We start from the raw sequence: 19,956 nt of genomic DNA, 5'->3' as shown, positions 1-19,956 counted from the left end.
AGGAATGCCTAATACGCAGACGAAAAACAAAAACACCAATCGGGAAGCTTGCAATTGTGAAGAAAACCAGGGTTCCTTCTGCACTGATTTTTCTCTTCTGTCCAAACAGGAATTACTGCAATCGTTCTTTTTATGTAGCTTCAGCAGAAAAGAATGAGTCAGGGTAGATTCACAGAGCTATGGCAACGCTTGAATGCACATCCCAGGCAATCACTCTTCTTTGATAGGAAATGACTGTAAAGATGCCAGTACATAAGAACAACGTGGATTCCATTTCTTTCCAGAATTACACTGAATAAGAAAAATCTTCAGCTTGCTGGAGTACTTTCATTTCTCTCTAATTTAGCTACACTGAGCTGCTGTTAATCTACTGTTCCAGTTAAGCTGACATAGAGCAATGAGGGCTTGCTTCTTTTCAGAAACTACAGGTCTGACTGTATTGGTAAAGCTTTTTATGTTTTTAAAACAAACACAATGTTACTTGATTTCGATTGAGAGACCACAGAAAAGCATGTGTGCAGGGAGGACTCATTTAGTGTTTTCTATGTCCTAATGTCAACTTTGATAAATAGGAAGCCCAATACAAAACTGATCATATAGAAAATATTTTGGCAGAAAATAAATAGAAAACTGCTTTACGTATTCCTTCCTCCTACTTTGGTACCACAGAAACAAAACTTGTTTGCAATTCTACACTTTTATCGATAGGTGGCAATAGTAATAAAAAAAAAACCCTGTTTTTCCTATCTCATTACTGTATCTAGTTGTATCTAATTATTTTAAACCATTTTCTACTGCAACCTTTCCATGATGGAAAGAACATGCCGATGACATTCAAACTAGGTTTCAGAGTAGTACCATCATCTTACATGCTTATTTTTCAAATCTATATACTTAGGTCCTTTGCAACTGACAGTGTAGCCATTTCTTAAAACGAAAAGATGGTGTGTCGTGGTTTAACCTCAGCCGGCAACTGAGCCTCAGCCGGCAACTGAGCCCCAGCCAGCTGCTCACTCACTCCCCCACAGCGGGCTGGGGGAGAGAATCAGAAGAGTAAAAGTGAGAAAACTCATGGGTTGAGATAAAGACGGTTTAACAAGTAAAGCAAAAGCCGTGCACAAGCAAAGCAAACCAAGGAATTCGTTCGCTACTTCCCATGGGCAGGCAGGTGCTCAGCCATCCCCCGGGAAAGCAGGGCTCCATCACGCGGTGACTTGGGAAGACAAACGCCATCCCTCCGAACGTCCCCCCTTCTTCCTCCTCCCCCCAGCTTTATACGCTGCGCATGACGCCCTGCGGTGTGGGATATAATATCCCTGGGGCAGCTGGGGGCAGCTGTCCCGGCCGTGTCCCCTCCCAGCTCCCTGTGCCCCAGCCTGCTCGCTGCTGGGGGGGGGGCAGGCAGAAAAGGCCTTGACTCTGTGCAAGCGCTGCTCAGCAAGGACTGAAACATCCCTGCGTTATCAATGCTGTTCCCAGCGCAACTCCAAAACACAGCCCCACATTAGCTACGTGAAGAAAATTAACTCTACCCCAGCCAAAACCAGCACACTGTGACATACAGACATGCAGTAATCATATTAATCCCTAAGATGACTCATGTTCACATGGTACCACACTGCTGTTCCGTGTCCTGCAATACCAGAAATGCAGGCATGTTTCACGGTCTTTCTGTGACAAATTTGCATGCCTCTTTGCAACATGGACCTGGTTTCAGAAGGAAGAGAAAACACTTTTCTTTTTTCACTGTGAGGGTGGTCAAACACTGGAAGAGGTTTCACAGAGAGGGTGTGACCTCTCCATCCGTGGAGACACTCCAGTCCTGACTGGACACAGTTCTGGATAACCTGCTCTAGCTCAAGATTCTGCTCAAGATCTAGTCCACTGGGATTGGACTAGATGATCTCAAGAGGTCAATTCCAACCTCAACCATTCATATATATAACTAGTCTGCACAAAAATAGGCACAAAGGAATTAAGGAAAATTTGTACTTAATTTCAGAATTTTTGGACTATTTCTCTTCATCTCCTTCATACTCTAAATTTCAACTGACTATGAGACTGTGTATGATTTAATCCTTCATTCTTCTGACTAGGGGTCCAGAGCTTTTTACCAAGCACTGCAACGGACTTTTTCAATGAGGCTTGAAATTCCAGGTTCTGCTCGTTCTATGAAGAAAAGTTGAGAGGTCTTGACAATTTTCATCAGACATTTTCTTCAGTGTTCTTTAATAAACTTTTGCCCTAAGAAGATTATGTCAGTTCTGTTGTCTTTAATTAAACATCCCAAAGGGCTAATTTTCATGTTTCCTGTGAACAGTAATGGCCTCTTTCAACATGAAGGGCTTTTAAGGTCCTATATTGTACTGTAGCTTTTGAACTAAAATGCATCTATAGGGAAGTATATACATGAAGATTCAGGTACTCTGTCGACTCTCTCAAAATCTCAAGAGAGAAATGCTTTTCACTTTTTAGAGCCTGCTTTACTCCATGATGACTTTCATTTGCTTGATTCTGTCCCCATCTCTTGCCCAGAACCGTCTAGGTGAGCAGTATCTTTAAAAATTTATTTTAAACAAAAACATAATGATGAAACCATCACCTTTCCCAAAAAAACTGGAAATAAAAAGAAACATGTCCATAACATATACAAATCCTATGCTGCACTTATCCAGATGCCCATATATTCACTACTTGCAAGGAGAGATGCAAATAAAGGACCTGAAATGAGTTCACACATCATGCAATATCAAAGAATACAAGACTGTAATGCTGAATTCCATCAACAGTTAGCGTGAAATGTACTGCCTTTCACATGAGCATCAGAAGAGATATTCAGTCTTGATTTGCCTCATTTTTAACAGCTGGATTACCACCTAAATTCAGATATCCTATATTGACTGGCTTCATATTTGTCACCGAAAGGAATACTGATCTTACATGAATCTCATGGAATTTCAAGACTAGGGTGATTCTACAATTTTTAGATCACGTTGAGAAGAATAAAAAAAAAAAATTCCACCATCTTTCATTCTCCTTCACATTGTAATACGGACAGTTTGAAGAAACTTAACATTTCAATGTAAACTTGATATAGGAGACATTGTCATAGAGAATACTAAGACAAAGTAATTTTGAGCATAAATGTTTTTAAATCTAAAAATTTCCTGCATTCAGTTCTATTGTCCTTTTCTCTTCTGCAAATAAATTGAACTCTGTATAAACAGTAATAAATATGATGCTACTACACTTATGTATTACTTACCTCCTTCTTCCACACTCTATAGAAATTTGCATTCACTTAAGTAAAAATAATTACAATCTCAATTGAAAGAGGCAGGAGTCATTTTAAAAATAAATTACATGGTTTTTCTGCCAATAAGCACACACATTCTGGCAGTGAACTGGTACTAGTAGGTACAGATGGTGAAGCAGCAGCAACAACACTCAAATTCTCTGTAGTAACAGTCTGGAGACTCATTGATTTTAGGATTTTCTACCTACACTAAAGAGTTTAGCCTTCCCTACTTGCAATAAGCCTTAGTCTAGATTTGCATATGAAGTCTGTTGTAACTCATGTTTTTCTACAAAAACAGAATAAAAAAAAATTTACAAAGAAAACAGAAGAGACTGCAGATTTTGTAGTAAGAGTTGGTTTTGTTCCTTTTTTCCCCTTGTGGGCAGGTCTAACTCAGGATTCCATTTTACAATAACGTTTTAGTTTCTCTCTGCCAGTTTTAAACTCTTGTAGTGATCTGTAATAAACAACATTCTGGCACAGCTTTATTTTCAGTCAAATCCCTCTAGGGAACAGAGTGCTTTTACATGAAATGTGTATCCCATCCTGCTGCTTTCTGTAATCCACTCAGACCAAATGGGGATGACGAATACTTACTTCACACAAATTAAAATGAGATGTTTTGGCCAATTTTGAACTTCGATGTAGGTATTTGAAAATGTTGCCCATAATCTTACTTTAGTCTCCCAAGTACGGCTAATAAAAACTTCAAACTTCTCCCATTTACCACTGCTCCGGTATCTGCCTCCAAATCCACTTCGCTTAAAACAGAATATTGTCAACCTTATAAAAAAACCTAAAAATTGAACTAGATGCTGGGTACTTTGTTGAAAGTTTTCTGATGGAGAAAGTAGGACTAACAAGTTGCATTTATGATCTCCAACTTAAAGAGCAGATATAAGAGATATATAAGAGGAGATATAAGAGATATGAGAGAGAGATATAAGAATAACGTATATTTGTCTCTGAATGGCTGTAGCTGGCTGAGCGATACTTTCATGGAAAATGGTTTGTGCAGATCCAAAGAGGTCTCCCCCCTCAAAAAAAAAACCCAACAAAAAAACCAACTGAAAGCATGCAACTATACAAGAGGGAAGGGAAAAATTATTCAAAGCAAAAAAAAATCTAGCGCACAGTTCCTAAAGTTTACAAAAACTAAAAGTAAAAAAACACTGATGTGCTTCAGAATGCAAATACAGTGCTCATATTTTTCAAGGCATTATGCATTTACAGATATCATGAGAATATTTTACATGCTTTGGTATTGAAAAGCTTTGAAGACCCTGTCTCTTTTGTAGACAGAAAGTATGGGACCCAAGTAACTTCAAACGTTCAGTATTAAACATAATTACTGGGAAAATGGAAGCAAAATCTGCCTCTCTCTTTTACTATTACTAGAAAAAAAAAAGACAAAGCTTGTTGACACAGTATTAGAGTTGGTTATGTGCGATACCTCCTTGAAGTCAACACTAAATACTACTGAGGAAAGAATAAATTTTAGGATGCCTATTAACTGTACACATTTTACAGATGACGGTAAACTGCACGATGAGCCTTTGGTTAACTTCAAATGACGGAGCATTCTAGAAATAACATGTGAACCTTCCTCATTGTACCGTGAAAACTCTTAATTACATCTTGAGCAATGTGCAGGTATCTACATTGACATTAGTTTATAAATGCTGTTTTATGCTTTAACAGGAGTATGAAGTCATAATCAGGATTTCCTGTTATGTTATGGAAGAGTTCAATAAGTTGTGAAGAATGTATTCACACAAACTGGAGTCAGAAGTGTGCTTTCCTATTGACCTTATAAAATCTGTTATTATCAATAGAGATATTCTGTGTTTGAGGAAACAGATTAGAGATTTCCAATTATCTGGCACACTCTTGCTCTTTCGGGATTGTATTCACTGATAGGACAAGAGGAAACGGCCTCAAGTTGCACCAGGGGAGGTTTAGATTGGATATCAGGAAAAATTTCTTCACCGAAAGGGTTGTCAAGCATTGGCTTGTCAAGCACAGGCTGCCCAGGGAAGTGGTTGAGTCCCCATCCCTGGAAGTATTTAAAAGCTGGGGAGATGTGGTGCTTAGAGACATGGTTTAGTGGTGGGCACTTGGCAGTGCTGGGTTAATGGCTGGACCGCATCTGAAAGGTCTCTTCCAACCTAAACGATTCTATGATTCTATCTTACTGCATTTTAAATCCCATTTTAAACATGAGAAAAATAAGATGGTTCTTGCTTTGTGTGGTAGGTACCTAATTTTCCCTGAGATAAGAGAGCTTGGTTTCTGGCATATAAAAACCGTAAGACTTCTCTAAATTAATTCCTTCTGCAAAGTCAGTAACCATTGGGAACTAGAGAAAACCGTTCAGAAAAGCATCTGAACTTGAGTGAGGAATGTCCAACAATTTAAAAATTAATTACTCTCATTTTTAAATCTGTATGTTTGCTCTCTAATCTGTAGTTGTTAAACTTCACCTTTTGTCTTCGGGTACTGTTATACTCTTGGCTGATAGACTCTAGAGCTTTGTTATTCAATTTACATGCTCAGATCAAATCACATCTCTGATAATCTAGACAAAATGACCACTTTGTATCATTTGTTACAGGACAGGATTTTTAAACCTGAAGACTGGGTGGAACCTTTACACATCAGATAGTCCTTTCTTATATTTCCTTTTCCTTAACATAATATATTCTGATTTATGGTGATATAGAATTGTATCTACTAAAGATGTTTCACTGATAATGGTTATTCCCATTAAGTCAAACTCCATAGCTCGTAAGGAGCTTGGATAGTCAATTAATAAAGGATCAAGTTCTTAGGGAGAGGAAGCACTAAGTGTTCTCTACACTAAGTCATTCAATTACATCTTATAGGTGCAACTGCATCTTTCCCTCCTTTTCTCTTCTTAAAAGACGATATTCCTACATAAAATTCCTGCTAACCCAAAGGAGAAAGTGAGGAACTCATAAACTGCTTTTAAAAAATGAACGTAACAAATAAACTACAATTTTACCTGCAACAACTGGAGATTTTCTGTCATCCAAAAGTTGAATAGCAGTACTGGCTGTCACTACATTGCTTTTGTTTGCAGTTTCTGCAGGGTGTATTAAGAAAAAAAAAATCAAATTGAAATAATATACAGTAGAATGAGGAAACTGAGCTTTTTTCCCCTGGTTTGAAATAACAGTCCATGTGGATTTAGTGCTCAGAAAATAAGACAGCCAACATCATGTTCTATGTATGCACAGAATATACCGGCACTGTGATTTCAAAATTCCCCAGCATCCCAACAACAAGCTTAAACCACTGAAATGAGTAATCAATTTTTGCCATCTCTGCTAAAAGTGGCAACAAAGGTGACAACTGGTAGGGCTTCTCATTAATGTGAACATTTGCTCTGTTGGACTTGTCTTGCTTAAAATATTAGGCTGTAAATTTGACCTGTGCAAATATTAAATGAAAACTGTTACACCACATCTTGGGGTTTCACTTGGAGCCCTGTAAAAGATGCACCTGGTCAAAGGACCAGTAAATTAGCTGCAAATTTCAATGCATATTTTAGATTAACATTTGAGATCAGCTACAGAGCCCACTGGATACTGACACACTTGGAATCCTTTCAGCATTAGATATGGCTCAGCATTTAGAGAATGACAAAATTACAGACCTGTGCTAAAGGGGATTGAATAAACAAAGCTCCCAGGTATTTGCTCAGCAGCTCTTCTGTACCAGAGTGGAAAATGGTCAGCATTAAAAATGTTCTCCTTATCTTCAGCTGTCAGGAAATCTCTTGAGAAAGAAGAGAGAAAGAAAACACTTGTTGTTTGTTGCATGGCACACCATAGTTTCTAGCTTTGAAAGACAAGAAAAAACAAAATGCAACTTTTGGGAAATAAAATGGTTTTGGACAATTTGTCTAGTACCATTTGCTCAACAAAAGGGTTAACTTTAGCCCCTAATAATTATTTGTGACACACTTGCAATTGCTTTTGTTGTGAAGGATGGAAAAAGTACTAAAAAAATAGTGCCTCTAAGTACCACTAAAAACATTTGTACTGATGTGTACAAATAAAAATGCTTAGTCTAAAAAGCCTTTTTCTCACAGCACAACGCAAGAACTGTGAACTATACAAAGTAGAAAAGGCACTGGAGATTTGGTAGATTGTTGCCACTGGCATTCACTCTTAAGCAATGAAAAAAAAGTAATTTAACAGCCTACTTTCCAAATAATATGTAAGGGGTGGTAGTGGACAACTACGTACTTTATTCTTCAATAATCTTAGGGAATGCTGACAGAGGGAAGTTTGTGTCAGTGGAAAGAGCAAGTATGGTCTCCACGCTATCGTTCTGGTTTGCTCTCTGACAGTAACAAGTTGCAGTTGTGTTGATCTCACCTGTCAGGCTGCTCACACTACAACAGTATTTTGTGGTCAGTTAAGCACCATGTAATTTTATATTCAATAAACGTAGTTTATCATAAGCATCAAGTGCAAATTTTCTTTTACATGCATAACGCATATAGATTTGCCTGACACTATCAAACTGCTGCCTGAAAAAGTCATCAATTATGGGACCTTATTTTATAGCTCTCCATTTTAAGAAACCTGTACCTCCACTAGATTACATCTTCTCCAAACAAAATAGGAAACTCTTGAATGATGAGATCTCCCAATTACTCTTTCACCCAAGTCCACTTCTGTTACTTGGCTTTATTTCAACAACAAAAAATTTCGACAACAATGATGCAAAATCCCTGAAAAAGCCTACAGATATTTCTTTTTAGATGGGATAGTAAAAAAAACAACAAAAAAACCCCATCATCTGCAGATGTAGCATATTCATAATTCCGCTCTGAAGAATAAAGATGTGAGGCTAACTCCAAGGGAGCAGGGGGAAAGTAAATGTATGGGCTACAGGTGTAAAATAGCTCATGGTTCCAAATGTTCCAGTTGAAGAAAGAATCTAGGGGATCCTATAAAATCTTTTTAACTTGTTCTATGTATTCCCGTGTATCAGTGTAAAACCCTGGAAGAAACAGTAGATGGGCTTCCTAAAAATAAACATTTTTTTTTCTTCTTTTCTCATATGGCTGCCAAGCACAGCTTTGTTACTTACTGATTAGTAAGCTGTTCCGGACCCACAAACAGGTTGATACGAGATAGTCCAGTCCGTGTTCCAAGGAAGGCAACTTCCACTCCCTTGTCAGAGTTTCTGAAATAGAGCAGAACACAAGTAAAGATAATGTTTCCAGACAGTAAACAGATAAAGCTATATTACTGGTCACAGAAAGTACAACTGTACACATTTTTGAGAAAAGATTATTTTAAATATAGTTCCCTTATTTATTTATTTTTACATGCTGTTTTTTAAGTTAAAGTCATGTGGGTTTTGGAAAACATACAATGTAGAAATGCTATTTAGACCAAGAATCACTAAAAAGTCAAAGACAGTAAATTTGGTAGGATTTGTGGGGAGGGATTATAGGGAAGCCATAGAATTAAAAGGTGCAGCATAGCTATATAGCAACTATTTAATAACCACTGGCACCCAGTGATTCGATGGGCAGGAATTGCAGGCCTTGCTCCCAGTCCATTCAACACTTCTGCGGTACATCTATGCTTTAAGTCATAGGTGTGCCTGTTGCTCAAGCAAGCAAAAACTAAGCTGGATTTAAAACAGGTAGCTCGGAGTCAAACGTAGCTGCCATCAGGACAGGCTTTAGCCTCTAGTCCTTTAGGAAAAAAACGTGGCAGGTAGCTCAGGCTGAACTCTGTTGCTGCATTGTTACCAGTACCAAGCCAGCTACTTTAAAACTCGTTCTGGTATGGCTGCAAGAACTTCAGTCGTATCACCACAAAAGCAGGGACCACAGCCTCTGCCATCTTGCTGTCTCCTACTTCATTCTTCAATGAATGGCCTGTCTCATTAGTGTAAGTTAGAATATGAAAAGGGATCAAAAGTCTCCCACTAGCATTCCTCCACAACTGTCGTCTTTGTGTTTACTGGATCTGTTAATTCCTCGTGTAGGAGGATTCCAAGAAACCTTATGCCTCTATATAAATTCATCAATGTCTACAGTATATTAGCATGCAACGCTTTATCTTCTAAGAGGAGACTGGATAATCCTTGGTTTGATTAACCAGATCTTACCACATGGATTTTACTCATTCAGTATGAGTATGTGCTTTACAGCAATATATTTTTTCATTCAACTTTTAAAAAGCAGTTCAAATTTAGCAAAATCTACTCAGGATAATCTCCAGAATTGCCCTTTTACCACAGTATTTCAGGCAAACTGCTAATCTTAACACCTGTTTTCCCTAATATATATATATGACATCTTGTTACTTAACACCTTAGTACATCGTAACATAAATGAATTAAGTAAAACATATAAACTCTAAAAAGGACCAGCTAATCTCCTGATTATCTATAACAAGAACCTAGATCCCAGTTAGTTCTGGAAAACAACAACAACAACAAAAAAGGATTAAAGAAACTATTTATTTTACTAGTGCAAGTTTTTCTCTGTTCTGAGACAAATTACCAACTCCATCAACAATTTTGGTAAATTTTGCGTTAAATTTCCAAAGTACTCTATCCCGTTTGTTAGAAATACTCCGAACTGTAAGTTGTAGTTAGTATACAACTTCATTAGTACCATTGTGAAAATTGGGTAACCTTACAACTAATGATCGTGATGTACACTGCAACATAAGCACTTAGCACTGAGCTCAAAACTGGTGGCATTTAGGATCAAATGATTAATATTTTCACGCATACCAGGATTTGTTAGGTATTCCACCAGTTCAGCAGCATAACTATTAAAAATTCCCCCATGACTGACACAAAACTTGCTTACTCTGATTTATTTAATGCTAGACTGGTCCAATAAGCTTCAATTGGTGCACTCACGACTGCATCAAACAGAACTTCCTGGATCAATTCTTTATCACCTATTACAATATATTAAAATCAGTAAACATATGTGCATACAGAGAGAATTTTTTTTAGATGACTAAACAATAATTTTTTACGCTGTACTATATTTTATCTGTGATATGCATTCAAACTTCTTGCACTATTAAGCATTTACTATGTAATATTACATGGTATTTTACCACAATGTAGGTTTTTTTTTTCAGATATCATTTCATTGCACTAACAAAAATTTTAGATTAAAAACCAAAAAATGCATCTCCACTTCATGTAACACATTCATGTACATATTATCTAATGCTCGCATTTTCACATGACATAAGGTTGAAACAATTAAGTCTACTAACAGTTGCAAAAGCTCTACATTTCTGCAAATAGACAAAATATGCACTTATCCATCTGAATTTTTTTTATTCTGCTTTGCAGTTCAGAAATGCTAATTGCATACACATTCTCCCTAAAATACTCATGAAATATCTGGCATATTCTTTAGAAGCGTGATCCAAGGATTGATTCAGACCAATCCCGTTGAACTTATAAAACCAGATGGAACGATAATATCGCATAGTATAGCTACACCATCTGAACAGAAACTTGAATATTTGTTTCAGGCATATTGTTTACTGTAACAGTCAGAAATTTGTATCGTCAATATCTTTATTGATAGCCTGGAAAAAAGCTCAAAACCAAATGAAATTCTAAAGTGACATCAGCCAAGCAATCCAATCTCAATTTATCACTGGTTAAACTAAGTCAATTTGCATTTTGTAGAAGGTTCAGTACAACAGTTTTTAGCTGGAGTAAAGCCTACTACGTGCATATTTAACAAAATACTTGCATTGGAGCAATGGCTCTTTTCCTGTGAGGTAGCGTTTAATTGCTTCTAACTGAGTCATTTGACGGTGTTCAGGATGTAAGTCAGTGTTGCAATAGGACCTGTGAACACACGTTGCCAAAACATTAAAATGTTAGCATGATCTCTCTTTGTCTTCGAACATAAAGAATTGGGCTCAGCAAGCACAAACAATATGAAACCAAGAAGGGTAACAGACACCAATTTCATGCTTTGTTTAAGGCTTACCACTCATCCGCTAGAGATACATCAGGGTGTTCTAAATCATGTAAACCTGTAACAGGAATAATAATGGGTTATTTAGGGAGCAGTCTGGGTAACAGACGGTTATTTACATACACTCCATAACATAAACCTTTCCTTCTTGGAAAAGTGCATTATTACCACAACATAATAAATCACAGTAAACTATGTTCAAATACACTTTGGGGTCTAACAGACTGACAAAAGCCAACTAAATCAGATCTAAAACTGAAAAGGTAGAAAAAACTTCTTTTGTGCTGATATGTTTAACTCATACAAATTACATGATATATTTGAGGTTTAGAAGAAAACTTGAGCAAAGAGAAATACACAATGGTAAAAGACTCCTATTCGTACTCCCTTGTTCTATTTGGCTAGTAAAGGTCTTTATGCTAAAATACATACTTCTCATTTCACGAGAGCTGTTCTCTTTCTCTTTTAAAAAAAAAAGAAGTCTTTAAAAAGAACAATTCCCTCAAAACCTAAGCACACAACCCATGAACACAAGCAGCAATTTACGGGATCATTCAAATAGGTTTCTTGTACTAACAGGTCACGCAAATGCTTGTAAATAAAAACTGTATCATTAGTTATATAGCACAATAAAATGTACTTTGGCAATTTTAAAAACTCTTAAAACACTTATCAATAGACAATAAGCAAACAGGGTTCAGAAGGCAGGGTCTGGGTTTAAACCCCCTGAGTACATAATAAACAATGGCAGAGCTACAGTGACGAAGGAAAGCAAGGAAGTCAAAACTAGAACTATAATTGTAGTCCTTGGGGAGGACAGCGAGGTGTCAGTGTCGGAGGATCAGTGCAGCTAAGAGTGGGAGAAAAGGAGCAGTTAGTTATGGCTATGTTAACATTTCTGGTGATGCATCCGGGAGGAAATATCGGACAGACCGGCTGAGGTGTATGGCTGGATGAAAGAGAATAGGTAAGAGGTATGTTGGGAACAGTTTGGAGAGTAAGCAGCTCCAAGCCTCCTGCGTGCTCTTTCTATCTAGACAGGTTTTGCTGGGCAAGTGACTCACACTTGAAAGCATTTCTTTTTACATCTCTCCTGCGTACAGGAACGTATTCATGTCCCAAAATACAGCTGAGGAACGAAGACCTGAAGAAATTAACTATCTTGTCTAACATCACTGAGAAAACAAGAAGCAGAGTTGGAAATTGAGACTTAAGCATAAAATCAGAAAGCATTCCTGTATTGAAACATTTTTTGCTCAGCAACTGCTAAAACTTCTCAACCCTCTCTTCACTGTTCTGAAATGCCTCTGCTCTTCTGTCATCTTCAGGAACCTTTGTTTTTGATCTTTTTGCCAAACAACTTTATCACCACTCACAGTTGACTCCTCCACTCATTTTAATTGTGGACTTATCAAAAAGTAAAACCATAAAGAAAGAACAGTTCTTCCCCCGGTTACTTCTACTGTTGTTATAAAAAATGCAAAATGTAAATCCCTGCAGACAATGCCCAAAGTAGCTGTAGCTCTGAAAGGTTTCATAATGTATAGTCTGTGAACAAAAAAGCCATAGCCATTACAGTGCTCTCAGCAGTCACTCCATTCAGAAAACACCACAAATAATTAACATCGGATCCTAGTGATTCTCTGCAACACTGAGAGAGAACGATGGAAGATGATCCCCATCTAAAGAAGATTCACAAACAGTCCGACTATGCTTAATATAAATGAGGAGAAAAATCCCATGAAGTAAAAGATCTATAAAGAAAAAAAGAAAAATCTAATTCCCTTATGGAATCTGCAGACAAACATACAAGCTTTAGGTCTACCATATCAACAATAAAACTACTGTGTAAGCAACATGAGAAGGTAGGTATCTTACCTTCTTCTACAGTTACATTCCCTCTGAAGAAATATTTTCCGTGTCCTCTAGAGAGAGCCACACCTAAACTGTGCAGAGAAATAAAGCAGACTTTGAAATCTGTGAGACAAACAATAACAGACAGCTCGGCTGTATTTATGTGAGCTTATAGATGCAGTAAACCATTATTCTCTGGCAAACTAGTACATGAGCCCCTCTAACCTCACTGCTGTTCACCCAGCATGAGATTTCTTCAGCTGAGCCTTGAACATGCCCATGGCCTTACAATGAAGGAAACATTTTTTTGTAAATAAGACCAAGCTGTTGAGAACCTACATAAGCATGGGAATCAATGGAGCTACTGAGAAGAAAAGAATGTCATATGTGACAACAGCATCATGACTCCTCTTGGACTAATCTTTCTGTGATTCATAATTTTAGCTAGTTTTGCATTGACTTCAGCTTCATAAACTCTCAACGGTTACATTCCCAGTTTTGGTTTGGCTTTTAGTCTACCACTTAAACTATTCAAGTTTAATGAACTGGCTGGGGGATCCCATGCCTCTTCCTATTGAACAAATACACAGAATACCTTCGAATGTTCATTCATTCAAGGGAATTATATCAGGCTAGGAACCTGCCGGTAATCAGTAACACGAAAATGCATGGGCTGATACTTTAAGCACATGTAGCGGCAGCAACTCCAAGAGCACACATGCTGCAATCAACAGCTCAATCTGGAAATGGGCTGAACAGTAAGCATCATGGACACTACAATGTATATTATAATAAATGTTGCCCTCGCTGTCTTCCTGAATCTATACTCCTACCCATCAAAACTAGATACAGACCATGCTGAAGAAGGCAGAACAATTTTCCTACTATATTTTTGTCCTAAGAATCAGAACTTGCACTGCATGCATATATGTAATCCCATATCTGTTTACTAAATAGAGTGAGAATGACAGTGCCACAGGAAAAAAAAAAACAAAACAAAAAACAAAAAACAAACAACACCCCCCAAATTAAAAAAACAAAACAAAACACCCACTAAGTTTTACCATCCATGTGTGAATTTTAACAAGAATAAACACATGCATTAGAGATCAGAGAAATGTGCCTATATTTTCTCTATGGAGAAATATAGCTCAAGTTCTGTGAAATGGTTCCATTGAAGAAAATTCAGTTGAGTATTGCAAGTATCATCCTCCTGGTTTAAGCATAAGGTACAGTTGCTATTCTTTTATTAATTGATTATTTCAAATTCAAATATGAGCATTTTTAAAGTGACTTCCTGTCTGTCTTCTCTTTTTTTTTTTTCTCCTAAGATGGATGCCAAAATAACATGGCTGACTTACTCAGTTTTAGTTATACAAATACACTGAAGGTAGTTCAGAGAAACAAAATATCCAAACCTCAAATTGGAAGTGAAATACTGTCTCATTTTACACTACATTTTTGTTGTGGAAAAAAATCAAAATGGGGCTCAATATGTAGTTACTTAAATGGATTATAGTATTTATAGCTCTCCAAGTACTTGCGAAAGCCTTTCGTTCAATGTAAACCTCAACTGAATATTTTTTTAATGAAACGTAAGCCATGACAAACACTGCGAGTTTGCCTGTGTGAGCTTGCACAAACTTTCCATCCCTGGAAAAGCTGAAAGGAATGCTGGTAGGCTCCTTTTCCTTGCCATTTTCAGCATTGTCCAGGGATATTTCATTGTCAACTTTTGCTGATGAGCTTTTAATGAGTTCACAAGCTCTGTATAAATGCAAATCCAATGAGTCTGATGAAACGTCCATTTATTATGGTCGGCTCTACCTGAATGGAGTACCCTTGATGTCTGTATAATAGTAGTCATTTGTCATCACCAATACCCGCTTCTAGATTCAGAACAAGAAAGTCAGAAAGGGAGGGGGGGAAGAAGTTAGTTTGCTATAAGAAATGCATAAAAGATCAAGCGGTTAGTCACTGATAAAATTACAAGCAATGCTTAAAATTCGGTGAGTGAAAAAAATATACTGCAGTGAATCATATGTATGGCAATCTTAAAAATTGTTAAAAAATGAGCTGCTTGCTTTATAGTTAGTTGGAATAATATTTTATACATTGTACCCCTTTGTCCACTGTCTTCTTCACTTCCATGGAGAATTTCCCCGTTTTCCGATTCACCATTGCATTTCGGAGCTGAAATGAAGGAAATATGTGTCAATTCCTTTATTTGCATTTTCTGTAATTCTTTCAACTCTCAGCTCTCTGGTACACTCATTTGACCTAAGCAGTACTTACTTTTCTTCATGTTCAGTAGTTCTACTACACACTGAACAACCCCCTTACAGGTTTTATTATTGACTGCGTAGGCCAAGACTCCTGCCACACAACTTTAGGCAAGTTGCTGAGGTATATAAGATAGGAGCTCTCAGCATCCGCCATGGTAAAATAGCTCTTTGTGTAGTAACCTGGATCTTACGTGGGATAAACAGTGTAATTGACTACTATTCTGCAGTTACTCCATAGGAAGATAAAGACTAAGCTCCCAGGTGGATTTAGCTGAAGTTAGACCAGGGCTCAGTGTCTAAATACATCAACAATTATACATATAATAACAAAGCAAAAAAGAGAAAACACCACTTACCCTACACTGTTCATTCTGCTTCTGCTTGATACTCTACATTGGGCTGCATCCTAAACTGCATCAGAAATCAGAACTAGCAAAAGAGTGACAGCCCATTTGATCCGTAACCTGTTTCAGTGGGAACACAGCTGCAGTGCTCTGTGACTCCCTCTGGTTGTCCATTGGTGCCCAGGCACCCCTTGCAAGGTAATACATTTTGTCTCTGTAACGGAAGCCCTAGGTCAGTCACAGCTTTAAGAATTGGTCTGGACCTCTACCTCTCAAAGTCCTCCAAAAGACTTTTTAAATCCCCTTCAAAACCAGGTTTCATTACTACATAAACCAAAACCTCAAAACAGCTAGGGAGGACAGAAAATAAATGAAAAAGGGCTTATGCACAATGATTTACCTGCTGCTCTGCAAGTTAAAACTGTTACTTTTTAGATTACCACAAACACTGTTTTTCAGTACCTTCATTCTAGCCTCTACATTAGCTGCAGGCTCCCAAATATGTGCTGCCAAGTCGCTTATCCATCACCTCTAAAAAGTCTTCCCTTAACACACCTGTTTGCTCCCTAGGAAAGAAGAACCTTCCTCCCAGAGGACACCAGCTGGCCCAGCCTCTCTATTGGGTGAATGTGCCACGGTGATGAAAGGAGTAGCAAAACCCCCAGCTGTCCCCCAGCGCTGCGAGCCCAGACGACCTGCAGCGTCCCTAACGCCGCACGCACGCCACCCTGACGCAGCCGGGCTGCGAGCAGGGCCTCTGGCCTGAAACTGAAGAACGACAAGACGTGGTTTAAGAAAGTTACTGTTTGGCAGTTACACCATCCATATATGGAAGTATTTTATTTGAATGCTTTTAGATTTACGAATGGAAGAAGTGACTTTTGCTTATATTTTTAATTAATGGCACAGATGCAGAAAGCTTAAGGTGGTTGCTTCAGTTACAAAGTGACGTTGCTATACTTGTGGGATTTTTTGTGGCAAGAAGCACCGATAAATCTCTCGCAGCTGTAATTTTCATTACAATAGGACAATTGCACTACCACTAATCAATTCACACTCCCTCTTCAGGGATATTCAAAATGCAGAATAATATTGACAAAATGAGCATTTTTATGTCTCTTCTATTGCTTATCTATCTGAACACAATTTTGGACATCGTGTGCTTGCTGAATAAATAACTCCCGTTCTCCAATGCCTCATGCCAGATTGGGCAATTCAGTGAGACTTTAATGAAAAATTGTGGGGATAGTCGTATCAATGCACTCTGCAGGCTTTTTGAGTTAGTATGGAGTGACAAGAGAATGACCAAACTTGCCAGCGAAATATCTGGTTTTATTCTCATGAACAAGTTGAGCATGGCTGACCTATCAAAAACTGCAAACTTTGCAGCTCTTTAAATTTAATTCTGAGGCATCTAGATTTGAATTAACAGTCTTACTCTTCTGTCAGTGAGTGTAAAAGAATAATTTTTAGCTGGAGGCATGTATAAAATAAACCATGTATTTTACTGTAGATTTTTTTTAACAATACATAATAGGCAATTCTGGAAATATTTTCCCATTTTAAGTTTGTGGTTTTGGACTTGGAGAGCTGGTCTTAATTAACCATCTACTTTCTAACATTTACAGAACAGTTCCATTTATCTTTAACATGGTTTTCATTTTTCTCCTATTGGTGCCTGCAGTTGTCTAAGACCCATTCCTCCCACAAGCCTCAGGCAAGTCATAGATTTACTAAAAGGGCCTCCAAACTCTCAGTAGTGTTTAAGATCAAGTCTGCATGTGGGATTTAGAGTTTTACTTTTCTTCTTTTTTTTTGCTTGCTGTGATTACATTTCTTGGCTTTGTAATCTGGTTTCTCAGTTCTTCTGCAGTTTCATCTCCCTCCTTAAATGCATAAAATAAGTACTGCCTCAGTTGGCTTCAAGCCCCAAAACATTCATTCATGGTCTTTTTTATTTGGAAAAAATATTTCATTCAGCTAGAAATTATAATAAAAGAATTTTAAGAAGTGAGTTAATGAGAAAAAGGTTTCTGTCCAAATTGAAACTTCTTGTCTTTGGTACTGCGTATTCCCAAACTTTGCTGGAAGACACTGTTAGCTTAATAAGCTCATGCCGAGATTTCTATTTCTAATAAAATGCAGTAATGGCAAGATAGCAGGTACTGTTAACCTGGAAAATGAACTGATGAATATGTATTTACACCAGCTCTATTTTATGGTGAAAAGAATTCTAACCTTAGTTCTGCCACCTTTTCCTTATTGGATGACTAGAGAAAACGTATTTCTTCACCTCTTCAGAGTAATACGCATTATTACTCCTTCAACCAAATATCTTCCAAGCAATTGCTAACAACCCAGTTTCACTCCTATAGTATGAGATCATTCTATATTCTTGGAAAACTATGTAACCATTAAATTAATATGGTAAAAAGTAAGAAAATGTCTTAATCAGCCTCCACGTGTTTCATGGAAGAAAAATATACCAGTAGTCTATGTTAATAAAAGCAGCTATATGAATACATTAATTCTTTCCCTCTACAGTTGAATAAACAATGCTTTACTACTCAAGCTTGGAAAAAATCAAGAACATCAAATCCAAGGCCTTGGGTGAAGCAGAGCCATATGTAGCTCTTGAGTCAGTAAGTTACTTCACAAAATTTTAAATCTCCTATACAACATTTACCATTTTCACTCAAAATCAACAATATTAAGGAATTGCCTATTACAACAGATCAACAAAAATAACACACACTTTCTGGACGCTCATTTGGATCCTCACATCAGAAAAGTTACATAAAGAGATGGATTTCATTACAATAATCTACAGAAATTCCTTCAAATTCCATTCTCATTCTAGCTCTAATGCCAATAATGACTCTGCCTGTAGCTCCAATATTACGTTATTTCATATCTCCTTCTCTTTCATTCTTCTATTAGTATTTCTGACCATCAGCCCCTCTGAAGGTCTTAGTAACATCGTGTAAATGACTTACATATTATTTCACACAAACACAAAAAACTTATAATGCTATACCAGGCTTACTTTTAAAAATAGGTGTAAAAATATTATTTGTTTGACATTGCATTTTTTCCTATCTAGGCATTTGCATGAAGGTCTCCCCTTGTGTGTGGCATTGCTGAAGCATTAGGACAACGTTTGGAATGTTAATACATTTTTCTACAATATTTAACCTGCTGTTTTTTCAGATAACACTTGGTCACTAATTATCAAACAGCAGATTTTTAGGCTGTTTTACAAAACCTATCTATTGGGGGATTATTTATCAAAGAATGCCTGCTTATTCAGGCATGCACCAGTGAATTATCAGCATTGATAGATGGGGATCACTCAAGGAAGTCACTACAACACACCTGTATCATACACAAGTACTGAAAATTGTGTTTACCACTGCTCCAAAGCTACAACAGAATATCTAGGTTTTTTCTGTTATATATCAAATATTTATAAAAAATAATTTCACTTATGATTTATCCATTTTTTCACTCTTACACATTGGGCAATGGATCTGGTTCTTTTCTACAAATGCAATGCTCAATTGAGTCCATTTGTAACGTAGATTAACTGCTTTTCTCCTTCAAAAGATGAAACAATTGGAAAGGCTGCTTGTTTCTATGTTACAATTAAAAATACTGTTTAACAAACTTTTTTTTTAGGTGATAGGGAAAGAGTCAGATAAAATGTATGCATGTGTCTTTCATCAAAATGTGAAATAAAACTTTTTGCAGCTTACGGATAGACAAAACTCGATTTTTGCTAGAAATTTTGAGAAAAAGTGACAGAGCTTAGGGGTCTCAAACAAAAGAAATAGAGCTGAATCTGGACTTTTTGCTTTCATGTGTATTCAAATAGAATCTCAATTATAAATAAAACTTAATTTTCAATGTCATAGAAATAGTTCAATGTTACATTAACTGAACCACTGAATTTCTACTAAGATATGGTTAAAAATGAGCGATTAAAACTGTACAAATTAAGCAGAGAAAGTACTGGAAGAAATAAAAAGAAAAAAAAACCAAACTGAAAAGAAATAATAAGAAAAAAAATCATAGAGGTTTAAAAGCTGTACTTAACTACAGCAATAATATTTGAAAGGAGGGAGGAAATTTTAAAAGTTCATTTGCAGAGGAACT

At 37.1% G+C, this 19,956-nt stretch overlaps 1 protein-coding gene across 1 annotated transcript in view; it reads right to left on the bottom strand.

Annotated features, from left to right (window-relative positions):
• CACNA2D3 (calcium voltage-gated channel auxiliary subunit alpha2delta 3) overlaps positions 1–19,956 on the bottom strand; it is a gene marked incomplete at both ends in the record, with an annotated part of 457,978 nt that overhangs the window by 83,553 nt on the left and 354,469 nt on the right. Inside the window, 9 exons of the mRNA XM_082321351.1 lie at positions 6,324–6,404; positions 6,978–7,099; positions 8,426–8,521; positions 10,173–10,266; positions 11,064–11,185; positions 11,331–11,376; positions 13,197–13,264; positions 15,000–15,061; positions 15,294–15,365. Coding sequence (XP_082177477.1) covers positions 6,324–6,404; positions 6,978–7,099; positions 8,426–8,521; positions 10,173–10,266; positions 11,064–11,185; positions 11,331–11,376; positions 13,197–13,264; positions 15,000–15,061; positions 15,294–15,365 — 763 coding nt within the window. The remainder of the gene's footprint in view (positions 1–6,323; positions 6,405–6,977; positions 7,100–8,425; positions 8,522–10,172; positions 10,267–11,063; positions 11,186–11,330; positions 11,377–13,196; positions 13,265–14,999; positions 15,062–15,293; positions 15,366–19,956) is intronic.

Source organism: Platalea leucorodia, assembly GCF_965183815.1.
Source record: "Platalea leucorodia genome assembly, chromosome: 9".
Taxonomy (NCBI): Eukaryota; Metazoa; Chordata; class Aves; order Pelecaniformes; family Threskiornithidae; genus Platalea; species Platalea leucorodia.
Note: the sequence above shows the minus strand (reverse complement) of the source record. Positions and strands in the feature narration are given on the sequence as shown.